The sequence below is a fragment of the Rana temporaria genome, chromosome 3 (genome assembly GCF_905171775.1).
Source record: "Rana temporaria chromosome 3, aRanTem1.1, whole genome shotgun sequence".
Taxonomy (NCBI): Eukaryota; Metazoa; Chordata; class Amphibia; order Anura; family Ranidae; genus Rana; species Rana temporaria.
Genome location: NC_053491.1, coordinates 476,031,462 through 476,056,031, shown reverse-complemented (window position 1 = coordinate 476,056,031; position 24,570 = coordinate 476,031,462). Strand labels below are relative to the sequence as shown.

At 43.7% G+C, this 24,570-nt stretch overlaps 1 protein-coding gene across 1 annotated transcript; it reads right to left on the bottom strand.

Moving 5' to 3' along the window:
- Nucleotides 1-4,574: 4,574 nt before the first annotated feature.
- On the bottom strand, nucleotides 4,575-5,135 carry LOC120930715 (olfactory receptor 1468-like). The gene has a single exon (XM_040341891.1). The coding sequence runs from the start codon at nucleotides 5,133-5,135 to the stop codon at nucleotides 4,575-4,577; it is 561 nt and encodes a 186-aa protein (XP_040197825.1).
- Nucleotides 5,136-24,570: the final 19,435 nt, after the last annotated feature.

Sequence of the window (24,570 nt, the reverse complement as noted above, 5' to 3'; positions counted from 1 at the left end):
TTGCGCAATACTATAACCACCATTAGCAAATGATGCACAAGGTTTTAATATGGGCACACTCACGAATCCCTGGACAAAAACAGGCAACAAACAAGCCGCTCAGGATGGATGTTCTCCTGGAGAACATCCATCCTGAGCGGCTTGTTTTTTGCCTGTTTTTGTCCAGGGATTCGTGAGTGTGCCCATATTAGAACCTTGTGCAGAGAGAAGGCGGAGCAACTCTCTGCAAGCGTTAGAAAGGTTGGCGCATGTAACCGGATCTATGGTACGTTTGTGTGCCGTCTCAAGTGTATTTATAACGGACAAGAGTCTGGCTATGTCCGCCGCGGGACCCATTCTGTATGAGAGTCCCTTTAATCATGCATTTGAGGGCCTCCCACTTGGTGTGGGGGTTAGTGTCATCCGAACGGTGGTCTCAGATAAAGTTCTGGATCGCCAGTTAACGTCTGCGACACATAAGGGGTCTGTCAACAAGTTGTCATTCATGTGCCACGAGAACGTTCGGCGTGAAGTCGGGGGTGAGCGAGGGCATGATCAGACCAGAGTATGTTGCCCAAAGATGCCTTGAGTGGAGTGTCAAGTAGGGATTGGGAGATTAGGAAGTAATCAATGCGACTGTAGGAGTTGTGGGCCATGGAATAACAGCTGTAATCTCTCTCCAAAGGGTGCTGTATTCTCCAGACATCCACCAATTATGAGGAGTCTAGGAGTGATTTTATATGTGTAAGAGTGGTGTGGGATATGGATGACTTAACCGAGGAAGTGTCCACGGCAGGAGAGAGGGCCACATTGAGGTCACCACCCAGAATGAAACAGGGACCACCAAATAAAAAGTAACTTCTTCAAAACCCTGGATAGGAAGCTCCCTTGGTCCTGGTTCGGACCATACACGTTAGCCACTGTAAAAACAGAAGAGTTAGATTTCAATTTAAGAAACAGCTATGGACACTCCCCTGGACTTAGCATGCGGATTTGTGCTGTAATACCATTGATGGTAATGGGGATTATTAAGGGTTGGAATAGCCAAGCCTCGAAAATGAGTCTCCTGTAGCAGCAGAATTTTGGTTTTGGCCTTGTAAAAATGGGAAAATTTCTGGCTGCGTTTCTCCAGAGTATTGAAGCCCCTGCAATTAAAAGAAAGATAGGGTTATGTGATCAAGCGGCATCATTGCAATATCGATAGGGGGGAGGGCCCAAAGCCAATCCGTATTAATGTCAAGGCCTGTCCGGTCCAGGAGGAAGCAAAGAAGGAGGAAAAAGAAGTGGGAAGGGAGACAGAGTGCAGGAGAAAAAATGAGCAAGAGCAGGAAAGACAAGTGGGTATCAGCTCCAGAAAGAGGGGGAGTTGAATGTTAGTACCGTAGAAAAAGGGAGCCATCAGAAGAAACAGGGAGGGAAGGAGAAGCAACAAGCCACTAGGTGGCAGTATTGAGGCATGAGATAAAAAACATAACAATTCTAAGCTATAAAATAGACTAGAACAAAAAGAGTACAGTGCTTGCATAAGCACTATCGGTCCTAAGGGGGGAAACGTAGTAGGGGTCCTCAGAGGTATAATAACTATAATGGGCCGTACAGACGACCGAACATGTCTGCTGAAACTGGTCTGCGGACCAGTTTCAGCAGACATGTTCGGTCGTGTGTAGGCCCGAGCGTGCAGGATTCCAGCAAACATTTGCCTGCCGGGCCTTTTCCCAGCGGGCAAATATTCCTGGACTTGTTTTAAAACAGTCCGCTGGAATCCTGCCCGCTTGGACATGTTCGGTCGTCTGTACAGACCTACCGTACATGTCCGAGCACCCGCCATCCCTCGCATGCGTCAAATGACTTTGACGCATGCGTGGAAGCATTTAACTGGCAGGGCCGACCACGTCGCCGCGTCATCGCCGCGGCGACGGGGCGGAAACGCCCCGCGTATTATTTACGCGCGGATTTCTGTACGATGGTTAGTACAGCCATCGTACAGAAATCCCCAGGCAGACATGTACGGTGAAAACGGTCCGGCGGACCGTGTAGGTGGCCTTACTGGACTAAATTACACCATCAACAAAACATTTTGCATAACTAAGAACAGTTCAAGCACAGCCACCCAGAAAAGGCAAGCACCCCCACCACATACATACCAATAGGTCACATAATGGAACCTAAGAGGTCCCACAGGGCAGGTGATATGGATGGGAAAAAAAACAAAAGGGAACAAGGATGTAACCCGAGAACAAAAATAGATAAGTCTCTCTATCTCAGACCCCGGTAGTGTGGGAATCACCAGGACATCCATGGACGTCTGTCTCTTCACATCTCGGGTGGTGAGGGGTGCAAGTCCTGTGCTATAACAAAGAAAATGGACCCTATGTGAGGGTAGTAATGGGCAAACTGTAGAAACTACAGGGGAGTCATCTGGCGGCCTCTGGGGTGAAGCTCTGGAGCGTTTGCCCTTGCCAGCTTTCTGCCATTGCGGGTGGAAAGAAAGACCCCAAGTGGTGGACGGGAGGGGCTAATCCGGTAAGGAAACCTGAGGTAACTCCAGCGTGCCCAGGAACCACGGCAAGTCCCCAATGGTGCGAAAGAGGGCTGTCTTCCCCTTATGTTGGACCATCAACTGGAAAGGGAACCTCCATTGATACTTAATATTCCTCTCCTGAAGGATAGATGTAAGCATTTTAAGAGCGTGCCTCATAGCTAGTGTTTGGCGTGAGAGGTCTGGGAGCAACATAAGAAAGTCATTCAGCCGAATGGAATCCTGTGTACTGGCGGCCCTCATAATCGCTACTTTCACCTTGTAGAAGTGCACCCTGCAGAGCGTGTCACGGATGAAGGAGGGATCCGGATTTCTCGGGCCCGAGGTCCTGTGCACTCTGTCCGATTCAATGGGGGTATCTTTAGGCTGCTGGAGAAGTTGGTTAAAGATGGCAGTAACCGCCCCGGCTAGGTCCTTGTGTTCAACCTTTTCAGGGATACCGCGGATTCTGATATTATTCCTGCGATTTCGGTTCTCGATATCATCTTGATGATACATGAGCTGCTGTATCAGGACAGTGTGAGAATTAAGAGTCTCTTCATGGGACTGCAGTGTGTTGAAAATGCCATCAGGGGTATTTTCCACGTCCGCCATACGGGTCCCAAAATCCCTCTTGAGCTCATTAATCTCTGTTCTGTATGCCTTCTCTATGCAGGAGACATAGTCCCAGAGTCACGTAGCACTTACGCCGATGTATCTCGAGATACGCCGCATAAGTTTCAATGTGCGCCCTCGGCCCAGATTCACGTAGCACTTACACCGACGTATCTCGAGATACTCCGCGTAAGTGTCAATGTGTGCCGTCGTATCTATGCGCCATGCCCATAGAACTAGATACGCCTGAAATTAGGCTTCATCCGACCGACGTAAGTTTCCTATGCCGTCGTATCGTGGGCGCATATTTACGCTGGCCGCAAGGGGCACTTCCATTGATTTACTAATCGAATATGCAAATGAGGGAGATACGCCGATTCACAAACGTACTTGCGCCCGGCGCATTAATATACGCTGTTTACGTAAGTTGTACGTCCGGCGTAAAGTTAAGCCTCATAAAGCAGGTGTAAGTCATGTAAAGGTATGGGCCAGGGAACAGCCGTCGTATTTTCCGTCGTTTACGTAGTAGTACGTGAATAGGGCTGGGTGTAGGTTACATTCACGTCGTAGGCAATGAGCTGTCGTATCTTAGGGAGTATATTCGACGTGAGTCGGAGAATGCACACTGGTATACGTCCACGGGACGGTGCATGCGCCGTTCGTTCAGCCCATTATTTGCATGGGGTCACGCTTCATTTAAATGGATCACGCCCACTTCCACCTACTTTGAATTAGGCCGGCTTATGCCGAAGAATTTATGTTACACTGGCGCAACGTAGGGAGCAAGTGCTTTGTGAATACTCTGCTTGCCTCTCTGTGTTACGTCGGCATAGCACATATGAGATGTGCTACGCCGGCAGAAAGATGCACCGATGTATCTGAATCCGGCCCATAATGCTCAAAGTCATTTTTAGTGGGTAGAGACTGCATGTAAGCATGCATGGAGTGCAGTTGTGACTCCATATCCCATCCATCCCCAGATCACAGGGAAGCCTGAGAGAGGTGGTGGGGGCTATGGGGACTACTGGAGGGAGGCCCGAGGTCGGTGAGGGAGGCTGAGAGGCCCCTGGAATGTACCTGCATGGCGCCTGCTGGCTCAGAGTGGGCCGGAGATGGAGGAGCCGCCGTCATCTTGGATCCCTCCGGGCTCAGGAAGGCCGCAAAAGACTGAGTCACAAACTGGCTGAGATCTCTTTGTGATCGATCACCAATGAACTTAGAGTGATCCTTAGGTCTGCCCCTACCCATCGAGGCGTTTTGGGAGCTGTGTAGGCGGTGATGGGTGAATTATGACCATGGCAAGAAGGCGCTAAGCCACGCCCCCCACAATTTATACCTTTAGCCATAGGATTCAATGCATACCACCTATATATTCTTCTGACATCAAGGAAATGCTTATACACAGATTTTCTTAAATATTAACTTTTCTATAACATTTGCATTTTTATTTAATAAAATGGTTTTATTTTATCAATAGTTTTTTAAAGTCCTTGTTCCTGAATGTGTATATGATGGGATTAAGCAATGGAGTCATTACAGTGTAAAAGAGAGAGAGGACCTTGTTCAGAATATCCAGTTGTCCTTTTGTTGGAAACAAATACACAGCGATTAGCGTCCCGTAAAAAATGCACACTACGGTCAAGTGAGAGCTGCAGGTGGTGAAGGCTTTTTGTCTTCCTGTAATTGATTTAATTTTGAGGATGGCTAAAACAATATATATATAAGATATAACAATTAATATGAAAGGTACTACGACACAGATGAAACCTAATACATAGGTCTGAATATGGAGCCATGAAGTATCAGAGCAGGAAAGCTCAAGTATTGGTTCATAGTCACAGAAGAAGTGATGAATGATGTTTGGTCCACAGTAGTATAAACTGCACAAAGATATGGAATCAACCAATGTCATTTTAAAACTTAATAACCAAATGATAATCACTGATTTAATGCAAATTGATTGGTTCATTATAGAGTTGTAATGCAGAGGTTTACAGATTGCCAAATACCGGTCATAAGACATCACAGCCAGTAGAAAAAACTCTGAGGCCTCAGCAGCTACAAAAAAGGAGAACTGGATGATGCATCCAGCAAAAGACATGGTACATCCATCATGTAAGATGATATATAGAAAGTTGGGAAGAATATCTGTAGACAGAATTATATCAAGCAATGATAGTTGGGTGATGAAGAAGTACATGGGAGACTGAAGTGTTTTACTCAGATGATATAAAATCACAATGAAGAGATTTCCAGAAATAGTAACACAATATATGACAAACAGCACCAAGAAAAATAGAATTTTTATGTGTTTTATATTTGGGAAACCTGTTAGTACAATATAGGTGATGTTATTGCGATAGCCCACCTAGTAAGAGAATATAAAAATGCATAATCATTTAGGTTGCAAGCATAGGAAAATCTACTTTGTATGGCAAAACAAAAAGAACATTAAGTCTGACATTTATTCATTCAATTTTGTTAGGATCCTTCATCAATATGTTACTATCAAGCTGAGTTTTGGCTGATTGGCTGATCTTTTGTACTATAATGAATACCCCCTAATGAGCCTTTGGGTTTGACACACTCTCCCAGCCTTTATATTAGTGCACTAAGCATCTGTCTACTGCCCCAATAACCTCACCAACCCACCAGTGGGGACCGCATGGCTAAAATCAACTCTGCCAACCTTTGCTTAAACACTTTTAGCTAGATTCAGATAGATTTAAGCAGGCGTAGCGTATCTCTGGTACACTACGCCGCCGTAAGTCAGAGCAGCAGGTCTTGTATTCACAAATAAGTTGTGCTCTAACTTACGGCGGCGTAGTGTAACTGGGCCGGTGTAAGCCCGTCTAATTCAAATGTGTAGGATGTGGGCGTGTTGTATGCCAATTCATTGTGACCCCACGTAAATTAAGTTTTTTTCCGTGGACGTATCCCAGTGCGCATGCTCCAAATTACGCTGCAAAGACTCATTGGTTTCGACGTAAACGTAACTTAAGTCCAGTCCCATTCACGGACGACTTACTCAAACGACGTAAAACGTGAAAAATTTTACGCGGTCCTGAAGTCCATACTTAACATTGGCTGCGCCATCTTTTTGGTGGTTTATGTTTATGCCTGAAAACGCCTTACGTAAATGGCGTATCTTTACTGCGATGGCCGGGCGTACGCTCGTGAATAGGCGTATCTTGCTGATTTACATATTCTAGGCGTAAATCAGCGTACACGCCCCTAGCGGCCAGCGTAAATAGGCAGCTAAGATACGACGGCATAGGAGGTCGTATCTTAGCAACATTTAAGCATATCTCAGTATCAACATGGGGACAAGGTGCTTTGGGGTCAGCACATGGCCTGGTACGGTTCAGGAGGGGTGCGATTTCTCGTCCCCCACTCTTTTCCTGTAGACTGCCAGGATGCGTGCTCGGATAAAGGTCTGGTACGCCATTTATTTATTTTTGGCGCAGGGTTCCCCTTAAAATCCATACCATCCCTTTATGGTCTGGTATGAATTTTGAGGGGGAACGCTACATCATTTAAAAAAAGAAATTGCGAAGGTTTCCCACTAACATCAATACCAGACCTGAAGGGCCTGGTAATGGACTGGGGGGAAGCCATGCCATTTTTTTCAATGAGTTTTATCTGTACTTTTTATCTGTACTTTAGTATGCACTTAGTATGCACTTTACAGGCATACTAAAGACACCCCCCAGGCACAAAATTTTAAGGAATGTTTCAATTATATTGTTTCGCTTTAAGCATTATTAAAATCACTGTTCCACTGTACCATTTAAAAAACAAATGCATTGATACATGTCCTCTGGGGCAAGACCCAGGTCCCAAACTCTTTTTATGACAATACCATGCATATAAGCCTTTAACCACTTAAGACCCGGACCATTACGCAGGTAAAGGACCTGGCCAGTTTTTTTGCGATTCGACACTGCGTCGCTTTAACTGAAAATTGTGCGGTCGTGTGATGTGGCTCCCAAACAAAATTGGCGTCCTTTTTTCCCCACAAATAGAGCTTTCTTTTGGTGGTCACCTTTTTGTGCCTGATCTCCCGGACTTTGGGGAGCCGGCCCAAACTTGGCACACATGTAGCCCCACTCTTCCTCTACTTCCTCTGTGAAAAGTTTGTTGTCCGGGGGACCTACGGCCAGGAGCACCGTTTTTTTCAAAGCCGGGCACGCCTTGCATAGACTCCCAAGTTAAACTGTAATTTCTCTGGTGAATTTGGGGACTCTGTACCAGCCGGTCAAAGATCCTCCTGGACCCAGAACTTGGCACACATTTAGCCCCATTTCTCCTCTACAAGTGTGCAAAGTTTTTTGTCTGGGGGACATACGGCTGGGGAGCACCGATTTTTCAAACCAGGCACCCCTTCCAGAGACTACCATGTTAAACGTCAGTCTAGTCATGGGCATAGTGAGGCATGGGCACAGTGAGGCATGGGCACAGTGAGGCATGGACACAGTGAGGCATGCTAATGGACACAGTGAGGCAAAGTGAGGCACAGTGAGGCATGCATGCAGATGGACACCCTAGGCTTATACTCGAGTCAATAAGTTTTCTCAGTTTTTTTGTGGTAAAATTAGGTGCCTCGGCTTATATTCGGGTTGGCATATACTCGAGTATATACGGTAATACTTTTTTTGCATAAAGCTGGAATATATTTAGCTGATTTAAAAAGATTCACGCAAACTGTATAGAGGTTTATGTCTCTTTTGGGTACACTTATATTTCCCATGAAAAGAATATTAGCACATTTGCTTATTTGAACAGAGGTGATATGTATTGATGATCACTAATCTAATCAGTACCTAGAAACAGGTGGTGATATATAAAGGTAAAAAGAAGGAGAGCGCAATTCACTCACCTACACACATTACTTAAAAAGAAACTTGAACTGAATTTAATAAATAAAGCATATTACTGTGCAATATTTCTAATTTACCGTATTTATCGGCGTATAACACACACCCTAACTTTAAAAGGGATGTTTCAGGAAAAAAACTTTCCAAAGCCCCCCTGCATACATGCAGGCACAGTTTTACCTCTATTTTCAGGGCAAAAAAAGTGAGTGTTATGCGCCAATAAATACAGTACTTGACTGAAACTTGAACATACTTTCATTTTTATTCCTGGGCATAAATAACAACAATAAATACAAGAAGACATGATATTTCCTATAAAGGAAGGAAGAAAAGACAGCAGATTGTCAGGAAGTTAGATATTAGACAATAGCAATTAATAGTATTGCAGGTATAATATGTGAGGAATATTAAACTGAACCAGAAAAGCTCAAATTCCAAATACAATCTTTTTTTGGCATTAGTTGAGTTGAGTTGCAAATTGCACTATAATATTGTGCTGTGGAGAGAGGCTCTGAAGCAGATAAAAATTGTATATATATTATAAATCTACAGTTCTTCATCTGTATGAAAAAAAACAAAATAGGTATTCTATGATATGTCTATAATTTAATTTATCTACAAACATACTGCACCTCATTTCCATGTGCATTGTTGACGTTTGGGTGTGATAGTTTACTTTTAAAATTCCTGGCAAACAGTGTAATATCAGCCATCATATATTTTATTGGAAATAATATACCACTTAAAAGGAATTGTTAGTCTCTGTTATTTGCTGAGTTGATATAAAACACTTTTATACATTTACTCCTCCTTGGTGGGCTGTTTTCTTTTTGCATAGCTAATTTATCTGATTGCTAATAATCCTTTAGGATTTTCTCCTGACACCCTTTATTAATCTTAATTTGGAAGCAGTAGGGAACTCTATGTTTATTGTTGCAGCTTTTATCCACTCACCCATTTTAACCGGTTAAGACCTGGACCAATATGCAGGTTAAGGACCTGGTCCCTTTTTGCGATTCTGCAATGCGTCGCTTTAACTGACAATTGCGTGGTCGTGCAACGTGGCTCCCAAACAAAATTGGTGTCCTTTTTTTCCCACAAATAGAGCTTTATTTTGGTGGTATTTGATGCTATAATAAATACCCCCAAAAAATATAAAAAATAAACATTTGTTTCCCCTCAGTTTAGGCCGATACCTATTCTTCTACATATTTTTAGTAAAAAATCGCAATAAAAAAAGGCGTGCCGGCGTAATGTTTTATCCCAAAAACTCTTCTTCGAACAGGGTAACAAACCAGGCAGGTTACTGGCCAGAGCCACCCAGCAGCGTAAAATTGGCCTCTACAATCCATCACATTGTAGACGCTGTAGGTAAGACACACTCCAAAAAGGAGGACATAGCACAACAGTTTCATTGCTTCTACAACAACCTTTATAATCAACGCCTAGGAGACATGAATCCTGCGGCGCTGGCGAAACACCGGGAATTAATTAGGGACTTTCTAAGTAAGTACAGCCCAGTAGGATTCAGAGGATTCCCTGGCTTTAGAGGCCCCCTTGACCCCAGAGGAATTTCTAGCGGCACTTAAAGCCACAAAACCTGGCAAATGTTCAGGCCCAGATGGCTTTATGGTCGTGTACTACAAAACCTTCACTGACGTCCTAGCGCCAAACTTCCTTAACCATTTAAAGACCTCAGGTGTTTTTCAGATTTGGTGTTTGCAAGACTAAAACATTTTTTTCTGCTAGAAAATTACTTAAAACCCCCAAACATTATATATTTTTTTTTTCTAACACCCTAGAGAATAAAATGGCGGTCATTGCAATACTTTTTGTCACACCGTATTTGCGCAGCAGTCTTACAAGCGCACTTTTTTTGGAAAAAATTCACTTTTTTGAATTAAAAAATAAGACAACAATAAATTTGGCCCAATTTTTTTATATATTGTGAAAGATAATGTTACGCCGAGTAAAATGATACCCAACATGTCACGCTTTAAAATTGCGCCCGCTCGTGGCATGGCGTCAAACTTTTACCCTTGAAAATCTAGATAGGCGACGTTTAAAAAATTCTATAAGTTGCATTTTTTGAGCTACAGAGTAGCTCTAGGGCTATAATTATTGCTCTCGCTCTAACGATCGCGGCGATACCTCACTTGTGTGATTTGAACACCGTTTTCATATGCGGGCGCTACTCACGTATGCGTTCGCTTCTGCGCGCGAGCTCGTCAGGACGGGGCGCTTTAAAAAAAAATTTTTTTTGTTTTCTTATTTAATTTTATTGATTTTATTATTTTTTACACTAAAATATAAAAAAAAAAAAAAGATCACTTTTATTCCTATTACAAGGAATGTAAACATCCCTTGTAATAGAAAAAAGCATGACAGGTCCTCTTAAATATGAGATCTGGGGTCAAAAAGACCTCAGATCTCATATTTAGGCTTAAATGCAAAAAAAAAAAAAAAAAAGGAAAATTTGTCATTTAAAAAAATGACAGAAAAAAAATTGTCTCTTTAAGAGGCTGGGCGGGACTGACGTTTTGACGTCACTTCCGCCCAGCAGAGCTATGAGGACGGGTGGGGGCCATCTTGCCCTCACTCAATTCCTCACTCTCCTGGCGGCAGCATCGGATCTCCTCCGCCGCTACCGACGGCTCCGGTAAGCGGCGGAGGGCGCGGAAAAGCGGTGGGAGGGGGGGGGCCCTCTCCCGCCACCGATAACGGCGATCTCGCGGCGAATCCACCGCGGAGACCGCCGTTATCGTTTACACGGCCGCCAGCTGAAAACATGGATATGTCAGTTGTGGCAGCAGCTGCTGCCGTTACTGAGATATCCATGTTTAAAAAGAGGACGTACATATACAGTGGGGGGTCCGTAAGTGGTTAAAGCATTTAATTCACTCTCTACTGACTCTTCTTAAAGATCAGAAAGATTGCGACCCTACTAATGTCACCAGTAGGGATGAGCTTCGAGTTCAAGTCAAACTCATATTTGACTCGAACATTGCCTGTTCGCCTGTTCGGCGAACAACGAACAATTTGGAGTGTTCGCGGCAAATTGGAAAAGCTGTGGAACACCCTGTTAAAGTCTATGGGAGAAATGTAAAGTGCTAATTTAAAAGACAAATATGCAAGTTATTGTCGAAAAAAGTGTTTGGGGACCTGGGTCCTGCCCCAGGGGACATGTATCAATGCAAAAAAAAAAGGTTTTAAAAACGGACGTTTTTTCGGGAGCAGTGAATTTAATAATGCTTAAAGTGAAACAATAAAAGTGAAATATTCCTTTAAATTTCGTACCTGGGGGGGTGTAAAGTATACATGTGAAATAGCGCATGTTTCCCGTACTTAGAACTGTCTCTGCACAAAGTGTCATTTCTGAAGGAAAAAAAGTATTTTAAAAATGACTGGCGGCTATAATGAATTGTCTCTCGCCCCCCCCCCCTCTTTTCTGCGGCCGGAAAGAGGGTGCCTTGCCTTGCAAAAGTATTCACCCCCTTGGCATTTTTCATGTTTTGTTGCCTCGCAACCTGAAATTAACATGGATTGTTTGAGGATTTGCATCATTTAATTTACAGAACATACCCACAAGCAAACAACAAAAAGGACAAAATTACAGAAAAAGTCAATGTGCATAACTAAAGTCAATACTTTGTAGAGCCACCTTTTGCTGCTATCACAGCTCAAAGTCACTTTGGATAAGTCTTTATGAGCTTTCCACATCTTACCACTGGGATTTTTGCACATACCTCCTTGCAAAACTGCTCCAGCTCCTTTAAGTTGGATCTTTTTTTGCTTGTGAACAGCAATCTTTAAGTCTGAGTCTGACCACAGATGTTTTGCTGGATTCAGGTCTGGGCTTTGCCTAGGCCATTTCAACATATTTACAGGACTTTCGGGTTCCATCGCCGCATGGAGTAGCTGTGCCTCCTCAAATATCCCGCAGCTTGACCCCAGAATCAGCCAGTAAAGCCAGCGTAAGCCTCCTCTGGAGCCCCCTGCACCTCCTTGGACCGGTTTGTAGAGAAAAGCGGGCCACGATCGCATGAGGCCAACTTGAGCCGCCGGCCCATCTACAAATCGGGACCACGGCTTCAGCCTTGTTGGAGCTTGTGGTGGACGTGACAGGAATGGAGGTGAGCGGCTCCTCGGGACCTCACTCCTCGTATCCTACCCCATATCCTGACTCTCCCTCTTCACACCAGCTCATTGCCCAGACCATGGCCACACTATTATCCCCCATGATAGCTGCCTCAGTAGAAAAAGCAGTTAACGCGGGGATGCAGAAAAAAAAAAAAAAACTGGGGGAACATGACACCAGATTGATTTAAGCTGAAAGCCGCCTCTCAAATGTAATCTCAAATTGCAAGCAACGAACCAATATGTGCTCCAAAAATTGGATGACTTGGAAAACAGATCCAGAAGGAGAAATCTGCAATTTGTAGGCATCCCAGAGGCCCTCCAAGCAGAATTCTGCGCCAGATGCATCCCGGAGGCATTAGGCCTTCCTGGCTCATGCACAGCTGAACGGGCCTGTTAGGACCTGGGCTGGAACCTGGAACCTCTGGTATGTCTGGTGGTGACTTGGTGCTTACTGAGCCACCTGGAAGGCTGGACAGCTCCTTGGACAGTTCCTTGGATAGTTTCTTAAATGGTCTTGTCTTGAATCTTGTTTGCCTTGAACCTTGAACTCTTTGCTCCTCCCATGAACTTCCTAATTTAAGCCATGTCCCTGCACTTCCTGTTTGCCAGAATATTGTGCCTTCACCAGCCAATATCTTGCTACTGTCTCTCTTGCTGCTAACCCTATCTTTGCTACCATTCCTTAATGACATTTGGCTCATCCCCCGACTACGCTTTTGCTGAATCCCAACCTGCAACTATTTGTTACCGACTTTTTGCTCGTTCCCCGATTATGCTTTTGCTTGATCCCTACCTGTTATATCTGCTTCCGGACCCCGGCTTGCTCACCTCCTGGTGGGGCTATCCTGAGAACCACGACCTGGCACGCAGCAAAGCCCATCTCCACCATCAGGAGCTCTGGTGAATACCGGTTAGTGCTTAGACCCCGCACCTCAGGTGAACCCGTGTCATCAGCCAGGATGACCTGTGTGAATATCTGCTCTGCTGCTATAGCTACTGGCCTCTGAGCCTGACTCCAGAACGTGACAGGGCCCACTGCATGGGAGCTTACAACACAGAACACAAAACTCCCCGTTGGATAATCGCAAAATACCTGAACTACTCAGAAAAAGCCTTCCAACACATCTGCTCAGGACTCCACCAGCGACAAGCAAAATTTGTCCTGGCTTTTTTTTCTTGCAATCCTCTGCCTCCAGTCCCCCAATGGGGATCACCTCTCCTTCCAGGACCCATCTAAAGCATAAGTCTTCCTGCTCTGACCTCCACTCCACCTCCTCATCCAGGGCAGCACCAAATAATCGCCAACTGGATCAAAGAAGCCCTAGGAAGGACTCCCCAAAACGATCCAGGCATTCAGGACCCAACCATCCTTCTACTTCTCGTTAACTCGGTATTCACTTACACCAGCCCGATCACATTTGAGGGTACATAAGCTCCTCTTCTAGGTTACCCGAGTTTGGATTTTAACTTCTCTAATGTCATCCTCAAGTATGGCCCCCACGATAGTGGGCAGGATTTTATTTCTATTTTTCTGTTTTTACTGATGTTACCCCCATCCACTTTCTGTCTCCAGCATATCTGTTGTGTCTTCTATGGTCCTACTGCATCCAGTCAACTCCCTTCCCCTTTCACACCCGAAATCAGCTGCACAACACATTACTGCTCCTGCGTTAATATATGGTGATCCTTCCGGGTCAGCTTGGGAGCTGACCTATGCAGTATATCCATGTGGAAAAAAGAGAAGTTTACTCAATGTTTAGTATATTGTTTATTCTGTTTCTCTACCCCCTGAACACCCTCCCACATCTCCCACCCTTTTCAGATACCAATCACCTATCACTAGACTCTCTTACACCACTTGTCACCCATTTGAAAATCGCAATATCACACATTAAGGCACCAGGTCCCTCCCTCATACCAAAATCTACTAAGTCCCTAACACCGGCGCATACCTCTCAATACTTTCACCCCCCCCATGAAAGTAACCTACTGGAACGTAAAACGTCTCAGATCCCCCAATAGGAGACTAAAAATCCTTTGCCACCTGATGAAACTCCGAACAGATATTGCCCTCCTCCAAGAGACCCACCTATCATCCCCCGATTTCCACCGCATGAGAAAACTCTGGGTAGGCACAGTTTTAGGATCCAATGCAGTTGGACGTAAAGCAGGGGTTTTTATATTGATCCACAAACACCTTCCTTGTGGAGTCATTTCTACAGATCATGATGACCAAGGTAGCTTCCTAACGGCACACATCCGTGTTGCAAATAGAGACCTAGTAACATTTAATATTTATGCACCCAACAGCCCCAGCAAACAATATTTCAGCGAGATGTCCACTAGACTACTCAACAATCCACAGATCCTGCATGTAGTCTGGGGAGATTTCAACTCCATAATGCACCCCTTGGATGATAGATCTATGCCCAAAAGCCCCCCGCGAAATGCACATGACTCCCACTTTAACACACCTTGCATTCACAATGGAATCTCTCCATCTTCACGACATTTGGCAGCTCCTCCACCCAGTAGACAGGAAATTTACCTTCTATTCCAACCTTCATAATGTCTTCACTAGAATCGATAATCTTTTCTACACCGATAACATGGTTCCAATGATTTATGGAGCAGACATTCACAACATTTCTGACCATGCCCCAATTTTGGCAACCCGCTTCCCCTCCTATCTGCACAACAATGCTGATTACCAAAAGCACATGGAGATAGCATGGGATGAATATTCCATACTTGTCATGCACTGACAATCCAAACTTGTTTTTGGGAAGCTGGCAAAGCTTTCCTTCGAGGCCGAATCATCTCCTACACCATTTCCTACAAAAAGCACACCCTAAATAGGTACAAAACGGCAAGCTCTAGACTCCGTCTAGTGCAATAATCTCTATATGCCCTAGATTCCCCCGAAAATTGAGCTGAATGGCAACCCGCAAAAAGAGCCTTTGACACCTGGGCAGACACACTAGAAATTACAAAAAAAGCCCACTTAGATGCTACACTCCCCAGCATTTTTTCCTGCTTTGTTTCCAAATTTGTGAAGACTGTGCAAAGGCCCTTACTGCCCCACACACATCACCTCCTTATGAGACACCTCAGGCTCCATTAAAAACTCAAACCAGGAGATTAACAAAGTTATGCTGCTATAGTATACATCATTATACACTCACAACCCCATTGACAATAAAGTTGCAGAATCCTTTCTCAACAAAGTAACCAACAGTCACCCCCTCCCTACTGGAAACTCTGAATGCACCCATATCCCTATCCGAAATTTCCTCTACCATCCGCAAACTAGTGCCATCTAAAGCACCAGGCCAGACGGGTTCTCAAAGGAATTCTATAAAACCCTACATAAAATAACGGAGCCCACCCTACTCAGTGTCTATAAAGGCATTTGGTCAGACGACCCTTCGGGAAACCTTCGGGACCTTCGGGAAACCAGGCCACCATAAACTGCTTTCCAAGAAAGGAAAAGACCCCCTCGAAATGGGATCCTACAGACCGATTTCGCGACTTAATCTCGACGTCAAAATGTTCTCAAAAATCGTTGCCACTAGACTTGCCAACATCAATCTCTCTTTGATACACCGCGCACAGGCAGGTTTCATAAAAGGGAGAACTGCCACCCTAAACATACGTAAAGTTATGATGGTCCTAGATCATGCTAAATGTAACCCGGGAGGGTACTTTGCCATCATCACTATAGATGCGGAAAAAGCCTTTGACAACGTTAGCTTGGAATGGCTCTCTATGACCTTGTCCAAAATGGGCTTTAGCGGCTCCTTTAATCACCTTGTAACTGCCATGTACACATCTCCCGCGGCCAGACTGGTGGCATCCGGTCTTCTTTCTGAGGAATTTTGTCTCTACAAAGACACGAGACAAGGTTGCCCTCTTTCTCCATTGCTATTCAGCCTTGCACTAGAACCCCTCTCTAGATACCTAACCCAAAAGGCCCCACTACACAGGATCAACATTGGGAATCATGAACTACGCATATCCCCTTTTGCCGACAATGTTCTTATATTCTCAGCCAGTCCCCAATCCGACATGTCAACTATTAAAACAATTTTTGATGAATTCCAACTCTGCTCAGGTCTCCGCATAATTTATGGGAAAAAGTGAAATTCTCCCCTTAGGCTCTCGTCCAAACCCTCCATGGACTTCCCAATCCCCCTTCAAGGTTGCCAAATCACACATAACTTACCTGGGCATAACTTACATGGGCATAAAAATAGGGAAATACCATCCTCTATATACAACCTAAACGACCCCCCTCTGATTACTAAGATATCCCAAGAGTTGGGAAACTGGATAGAACTACCACTTTTGCTCCTGGGAAATGCCACCTAAAAAAATGGTCAGTTTTGCACGCCTATTGTATCCACTTCAAACGATTCCACTATTTCTGAAACACAAGGGCATCTAAATTTTGAATAACAATATCACTAAATTCCTCTGGCAAAATCAATGACCATGCATTGCTCTGAAATTATATCTTCCCAGACGCGAAGGGGGCATTAATCTGCCAAATGGCAAGACCTATAATTTAGCATGTCTTCTCCGAATAGGCCTTGATTGGCTCTCTCAATCCCCCCTGATACTCTAACTACCTTTTGGAAACAACAATGGCTCACCCTTACTCACTGGCCACCCTTCATTGTAAGTGGAAATCTACCCCCTCAACCCTGCAACACAGTCTCCTATTATGGGACACGGCCATAGCATGGTGGAAGGAAGAAAGAGCCTGAAGCTCTCGCCTTTCATATCCAGACACCTTCCAATTTAGGACAACCCAAACTTCCCATTCGGGCTGGAACACAAACCCTTCCTCATTTGGAAGCAAAAAGGCCTCACCAAATTCTCCCAACTTTGTGATATGGAAACCAGACGACCCCACCCCTGCCAAAACTTTCACCCTTCCTCAATCACATGTCTTTTACTTTAGGCAATGTGTCTACTTTATGCGCAACTTCTGTAGAGAGGAGAACAAAAGATTCAAAGTGACTGTTGCAGACCAAAAGCTCCAAGACAGCTCCTACACTATCTCTGACATCTATAAACCACTCCTGCCTAACACCACCCATCCACTAACATCCTCTTCAGCAGCAAATTGGGGCAAAGTCTTCCAGGACACAGACATAGTGGACAAACTCCTCAAAGGATTTAACAAACTCCTACAATTGATACCCAATGAATCCTGCAGAGAACCCCAACGAAGGATCCTTCATCAAGCCTACATCCCTGTTCTCTCTGAAAAAAATAACCAAGTACCTGGCACCTGCCCCCTATGCCATCAAGCCAAACCTCCTCTAACTCACCGTTTTTGGTCATGCTCTTTCATATGCATCTTCTGGGATTAAGTCATATCTTTTATATATGGCATAACCCTGCTGAAAATACCCAAAGACCCCCTACTCCTTATCTTTGGCTTCTGGGGCGAACATTTACTCACTTGGTCATCCAAAACCTACTTGCCACATAAAGAACGGATTCTGATATGCCTCCTAATTGCTCGGAGAGCCATTCTAAGGAATTGGATTTCCCCATGCAATCCAAAGGTCTCACCATTTTTGGTCATGCTCTTTCATATCCATCTTCTGGGATCAAGTCATATCTTTTATATATATGGCATAACCCTGCTGAAAATACCCAAAGGCCCCCTACTCCTTATCTTTGGCTACTGAGGCGAACATTTACTCACTTGGTCATCCAAAACCTACTTGCCACATAAAGACCGTATTCTGATATGCCTACTAATCGCTTGGAGAGCCATTCTAAACAATTGGATTTCCCCAGGCAATCCAAAGGTCTCACAGGTCAAAAGGGAACTTTTGCATCTACTATATATGGGTAAGTTGAACACTGACTTTAACTACGCAAAAACAAGCAAATGTCTCTACTCCAGATGGAGACCTTTCATGGAAAAGACCCTATCTCCAGAGGAACTTAACAATGTTTAATCTTCTTTCTCGTATTATGGGACTCCCTGCACAACTTTGGGGCAAGAGGATCCACCTGACAATTGAATCATAAATTGACAAACTCAAATCCCTCCAGCCATTACAATTTACTCATCCTTTGTCCACCCCCATCATTATCACAACAATTAACGACCTCCTCGAGAGTACCCAGCCCATACCATAACGTGAATCACCATTATAGTATCTTCCAACAACAAGTGGTGCATCCCCCCTCCTTTTCGTTCTCTTTTTTCTCTGCATTCCCACCCTCTGCCTCTCAAGGTCGCTCCATAGTTGATTCATCCAGCTAACTTCACAAGAGAGTTTTCTTTTCTTTTGTTTCTTTTACTTTGTATATTTTTGTATTAGTACTGCCATGGCCATGAAACTTACCCAGGAACATTATGCACAGAATACATGACTTTTTGTTTATGACAAATGTTACATGAAAAACTGTATAGTTTATTTTTTGCTATATCTTGTATTGTAATAACCATCAATAAAATCTTTGGAAAAAAAACACACATTTACATGTTTCCCCTTAAACCACCCAAGTGTTGCTTTAGCAGTGTGTTTGGGGTCATTGTCTTGCTGGAAGGTGACCCTCCATCCTAGCCTCAAATCACACACAGAGTGGTACAAGTTTTGCTCAAGAATATCCTTGTATTCATCACCATCCATATTTCCCTCAACTCTGTTGTCCCGACTGCTGAAAAACATCCCCACAGCATGATGCTGCCATCACCATGTTTCACTGATGGTGTTCTTTGGGTGATGTGATGTGTTGGGTTTGCGCCAGAAATAGCATTTTCTTTGATGGCCAAATGCAGGGTTCAGTATTTTTGGAGCTTGTTCCATCACCAAGCCTCCAAAATGCTATTGGTGATTCTGACACAGCTCTCTCTCTCCTCTACCCCCTCCTCTTCTTGTTCCTCTAAGGCCTCTTGTGCATATTTGTCCTCTGAACCAGCAGTGCTCCATAAGTGTTCAAGGGGCTATGCAAACAGTCAGGCTAAAAGATGCCATGCGATCCTTGAGATGGTCTGCCTAGTTGACAGAAGCCACACTGGGGCAGATATTCTGTCAGCTCTGTAAGGGCAGGCTCAGAGTTGCATCTGAGCTAGGCATGTGCATTTTGTTTAGTTCCAAATCAAAATTCGGACACATTTTTCATTATTCGGACATTCGGATGCATACGAATTCCCGAATTGTAATATTAACGAATTTACCAAATCCGGACGAAGATTTTTGAATCGAAAACCCGCGGATGAAATTTGATCGAACATCGAAAACAACTTCTATTCGAATCGAATTCGAAAACAAATTCTATTTGAATCGAATTCGAAAACAATTTGATACGAAAACAAATTCGAATGAAAATTTAAAGCAAATTTAAATCAAAATCTAAAAAATATAAATCGATTTCTAAAAAAGAATACAATAAAATAGAATATAAAATAATAAAACAATAGAATGAAAATCAAAGAATAGTAAAGAACATAATGGAATTTAATAGAATGTAATCAAATACAATAGAATATGACCTGGCTTCTTCTATCTATCTTCTATTTATCTTCCATTTTCTGAAATTCGAAATTCATATAGAATGAACTCAAATTCGAATAGAAAAATATTAGAAGAGTAGAATAATAAATATATATATATAAACATTTCTGCTCTATTCTAATATTTTTCTATTCAAATTTGTGTTCATTCTATATGAATTTCGATTTTCAGAAGATGGTTATATATATATATATATAAATGTAATGTAATGTATATATATATATATATATATATATATATATATATAACCATCTTCTGAAATTCGAAATTCATATAGAATGAACTCAAATTCGAATAGAAAAATATTAGAATATAGCAGAATAAAATGTATTTATATATATATATATATATATATATATATATATATATATATATATATATATATATATATATATATATATATATATTATTCTACTCTTCTAATATTTTTCTATTGGAATTTGAGTCCATTCTATATGAATTTCGAATTTCAGAAAATGGAAGATAGATAGAAGATAGATAGAAGAAGCCAGGTCATATTTAATTACATTCTATTAAATTCCATTCTGTTCTTTACTATTCTTTAATTTTCATTCTATTGTTTTATTATTTTATATTCTATTTTATTGTATTCTTTTTTAGAAATTGATTTATATTTTTTAGATTTTGATTCAAATTTGCTTTAAATTTTCATTCGAATTTGTTTTCAAATCGAATTGTTTTCGAATTCGATTTGAATAGAATTTGTTTTCGAATCTGATTGAAATATTATTGAATCCGGTCTAAATATTTTCGAATTCGCCCGGATTTTTCGAAATTCGGTCGAAAACGACTGAATTCCGAAAACAAATTTAACACATGTAACGAATCTAACTTAACAAAATTAATTAAATAACGAATTAAAACGAAACAAAACAAAACAAATTTTTCCCTTTTGCACATGCCTAATCTGAGCAAATTCTTTCTGGTGGGCCTTCAGGGTAGAAAAGCGCGGTGACAATTTCCTCTTGATAGTGAAGAAAGGATACAGGTCTTGGTGGATTTACGGTAAATCTCATATGTATTATAAATGGGCAAATTGAAAAATAGAGACTTTTTTGTACCAATGGTGGGCTTTACTTACAGCAAGGTAGGGCCGGAGGATTTGATCATTGAAGGTGACTCCCCCCCATGAACAAATTGTAATCGTGGATACATGTTAGTTTCTGGATTTGGCCGTTCCTTTCAGGGATTTGTACACAGAGGGCCAGATCCACAAAAGGGATACGCAGGCGTATCTACTGATACGCCGTCGTATCCCTGTTTCTATCTATGCGACTGATTCACAGAATCAGTTACGCATAGATATTCCTAAGATCCGGCAGGTGTAATAGTTTTACACTGTCGGATCTTAGGATGCAGTACCTCGGCCGCCGCTGGGGGCATTTCTCGTCGAAATTCCGCGTCGGGTATGCAAATTAGCACTTACGGAGATCCACGAAGCGGTTTCCCTTCGTGAAGTCTCCGTAAGTTGTTAGTTTGCAAACGCAAAATTAGGGCTGCTTTTACAAAGTGTAAAGTTAGTACACCATGTAAAAGTAGACCCTTCTTTCCCGTGACGCTGTCAATTTTTTTTTCCATTTTTTTTTTCCGCTGCATCTCTTTTTTCCCCAGACGCAACTTTTTATACCCGGCCCGATTCACAAAACTTGGCGCAACGTAACTTCGCGCAAAGCACATCGGGAAAATCGCGTCGGGAGCATGCGCAGTACGTCCCGTGCGGGAGCGCGCCTAATTTAAATGGGACTCGCCCCATTAGATTGGGCACGCCTTGCGCCGGACGGATTTAGGTTACACCGCTGAAAATTTCTAGGTAAGTGCTTTGTGGATCGGGCACTTAGGTAGAAATTTTGCGGCGGTGTAACTTAAATCCCAAAAATTAAGTTGCGCCCGCTGTACGTGGATCTGCCCCAGTGTCATTGTGAACTGATGAAAGCCTGTAGATGTCTCATTTGTCCCTCCACTTGATAGCCAATATTTCCTCCTTCAGCAAAGTCACCAACTCCCCTCATTGTAGTCAAGTCTTTGAGAGGAGCCCTTCTAGCTCTCACTGTGCCACATGCTGGGGTCTTTTTTGGTGAAAATTGTGGAAAAGGAGCAAACTTAGTAAAGTAATTAACATATGGCTGATAACCCTTTTCAAGGAGTGGATATACAAGCTCCCAAACAACTTTTCCACTTGATCTGATGTACTCTGGGCATTCAGGGGGATGCAGCAGGGAAAGCATAGGTGTACCCTGTGGCTCGGTCACAGAACTTGTAGTTTAACCCCATACTGGCATTCCAGCCTGCCAGTGAAGGGGACAAGTGACTCATCCACACAGATATTGTTGTCAGAGATAAATAATTGGGCAAATTTCTCAGAGATTTTTTTTTTAGAAGTGGCCAAATTTTATACAATTTGTCATATGCTGGGTTATTACAGGATGGCACTGAGTGTTGTTTTTTTGCTATTTTTTGGGGTGAGTCCCATATTGAAAGTGAGACCCAAATAGATTCTAAATTCCTCCACTGTTAAATCTCTCCACTCAGAACGGATGGGCGTACAGGGATGAGCGTAACGTGAACCTGGGTTGCTCTTTATGAATTGTTGGGCATAGAGGTTGCACTGGGCCACAATTGAGGAAAATAGGTCCTTATTAAAAAATTCAATGGGGGCAAAATTCTCTGTGTTTACCTGGACACCTGGCTGAGCAGTAAAAGGGGGAATGTCCACTGCTCCTGAGTTAGGAGGAAGTCATAGTTGGGTTTGAAGGGCATATAAAATGCTACTAGTAAATGCCACTGTGCTACTAGTGGATGCCAGTGCACTAATGGTGGATGGCACTGAGCTGTTGGTGGATGCCACTGCTCTACTTGTGGTAGCCTGCTCCTTGCCAGAACGACTTTGCTTGGTGGGCACACTTTACTCTTTCTCGGATTCTGTAGCAGACCCACTGCTTGAAATGGCTTTGTAATCCAATTCAGAATCAAAATAAGACACAGAGAGCTCCTTGCTGCGCTCATCCGTTAAGCTTAGAAGTTGGTATGCCTCTTCACTGGAATTTATTTTTTCACTATTCTGGTGACTGTGGGCTGTGGTGACAGCTGCTGCAATAGGGACACTCGGACAGATGTGGCTGCACTGATGGGTGCTTATGAGGCTGTTCTAATGAGGCTGCACTGCTGGGTTCTGATGAAGGTGCATCTACAGTATTTTCACTCATGAGGTTGCACTGATGTGCACTTATGCACTGCACTGAGGCTACATTGATTAGCTGGCACTGATGTGCACTGATGAGGGGGTTCTGATAGGCGCTAATGAGGGTCCACTGATAGAGTGGCACTGATGAACACTCACTGATGGGCATTGATGGGCACTATTTGGCACTGATGAGCACTAATAGGGCACTGTAGTGGCACTGATGAGCACTAATAGGACACTTTAGTGGCACTGATGAACACTGCAAAGCACTAATAGGGCACTGTAGTGGCACTGATGATCACTAATATGGCTCTGTAGTGGCACCGATGAGCACTAATAGGGCACTGTAGTGGCAATGAGGAGCACTCTAGTGGCACAGATGAGCACTAATATGACACTGTATTTGCACTGATAAGCACTGCAGTGGCAATTATGCACACTCACTGATGGTACTGTAAGGCACTGATGTGCTCTGTAGGGCACCAATGACAATTTAGTGCACATATGGCAATGTAGGCCACTGATCAGCACTGATAAGCACTCACTGATGGCACTAATGCACACTGTAGGGTACTGATGAGCACTGTAGTGGCACTGATGAGCACTTTAGTGGTACTGATGATCACTCACCAATGGCACTGCAGGGCACTGATGAGCACTGATAAGGACTCACTGATGGCACTGATGTGAACTGTAGGGCACTGATGTGTGCTGATGGCACTGATGTGCGCTGATGACACTGATAAGCACTCTCTGATGGCACTGATAGGCACTCACTGATGGCACTGTAGGTCACTGGTGAGCACTGATAAGCGCTCACTGATCGCACTGTAGGGCACTGCTAAGCACCCAGACTTTGGACCGGATGGAGGAAAGCCTGGCCTCCATCAAGGATTCCGTGCAGGACATGTCATGCAACACCCTGGCAGTGATTAACTGCTTCAATGACCTGCAGACCGCCACAGCAGGCATGGGTCAGGAGGTGCGTGCCCTGACCCAGGCTGTCCAGGCCAATACGGCAACCCTCAATGTGGCCCTCACGCGCATTGCCGTGGCCTTGGAGGGCAGGCCGCCAGGTGGGCAGAGACCAGGGGATGCTCCTCCTTCCCCTCATCCCCCCCCATGAGTCTCCCCTGAGGAGCCGGGGCCGGGGCCGCCCCAGGCGTGGGTCACGCCAGCGGCGTCAGGTTTTTGTATTTTTGTTTATTCAGTGTTTTATGTTTATTTGTTATTTTTTACTGTGATTATGATTTGTTTTATTTTTGTGAATGATGTTTGATTGTGGGGGTGACATTCCTGCCGGAAAAGGGGTGTCACCCTCAGTTGTGGTGGAGAAGGGATCCCCAGGACCAGGGAGAAGTGATCCCCAGGTCCGTGTGAATGGTGTATGAATGTACAGTGACATAATTGGAGCCTTGGCGTGGCGTTTCTGCTCCCAAGTCCCGTGCGGTGTACTTTGGTCTAATTCAATTTGATGAGGATGTGGGGTGTGTGTGTGCTAGGGACCACAGTGGTGTGCATGCATTCATTCTCATTGTGCCATGATTAATGTGTGTGTTTAACGTGCAAAGATGCCTACTGCAAGGCTTCTCCTGACTGCTGCTCCTTTTAGAAGACGGGGTTAGGGGGGGATTGCGTGGTTTGGGGGTCAGGTCATCACGTATGTCAATCTCCAGGCCCCTTCTCACGGCG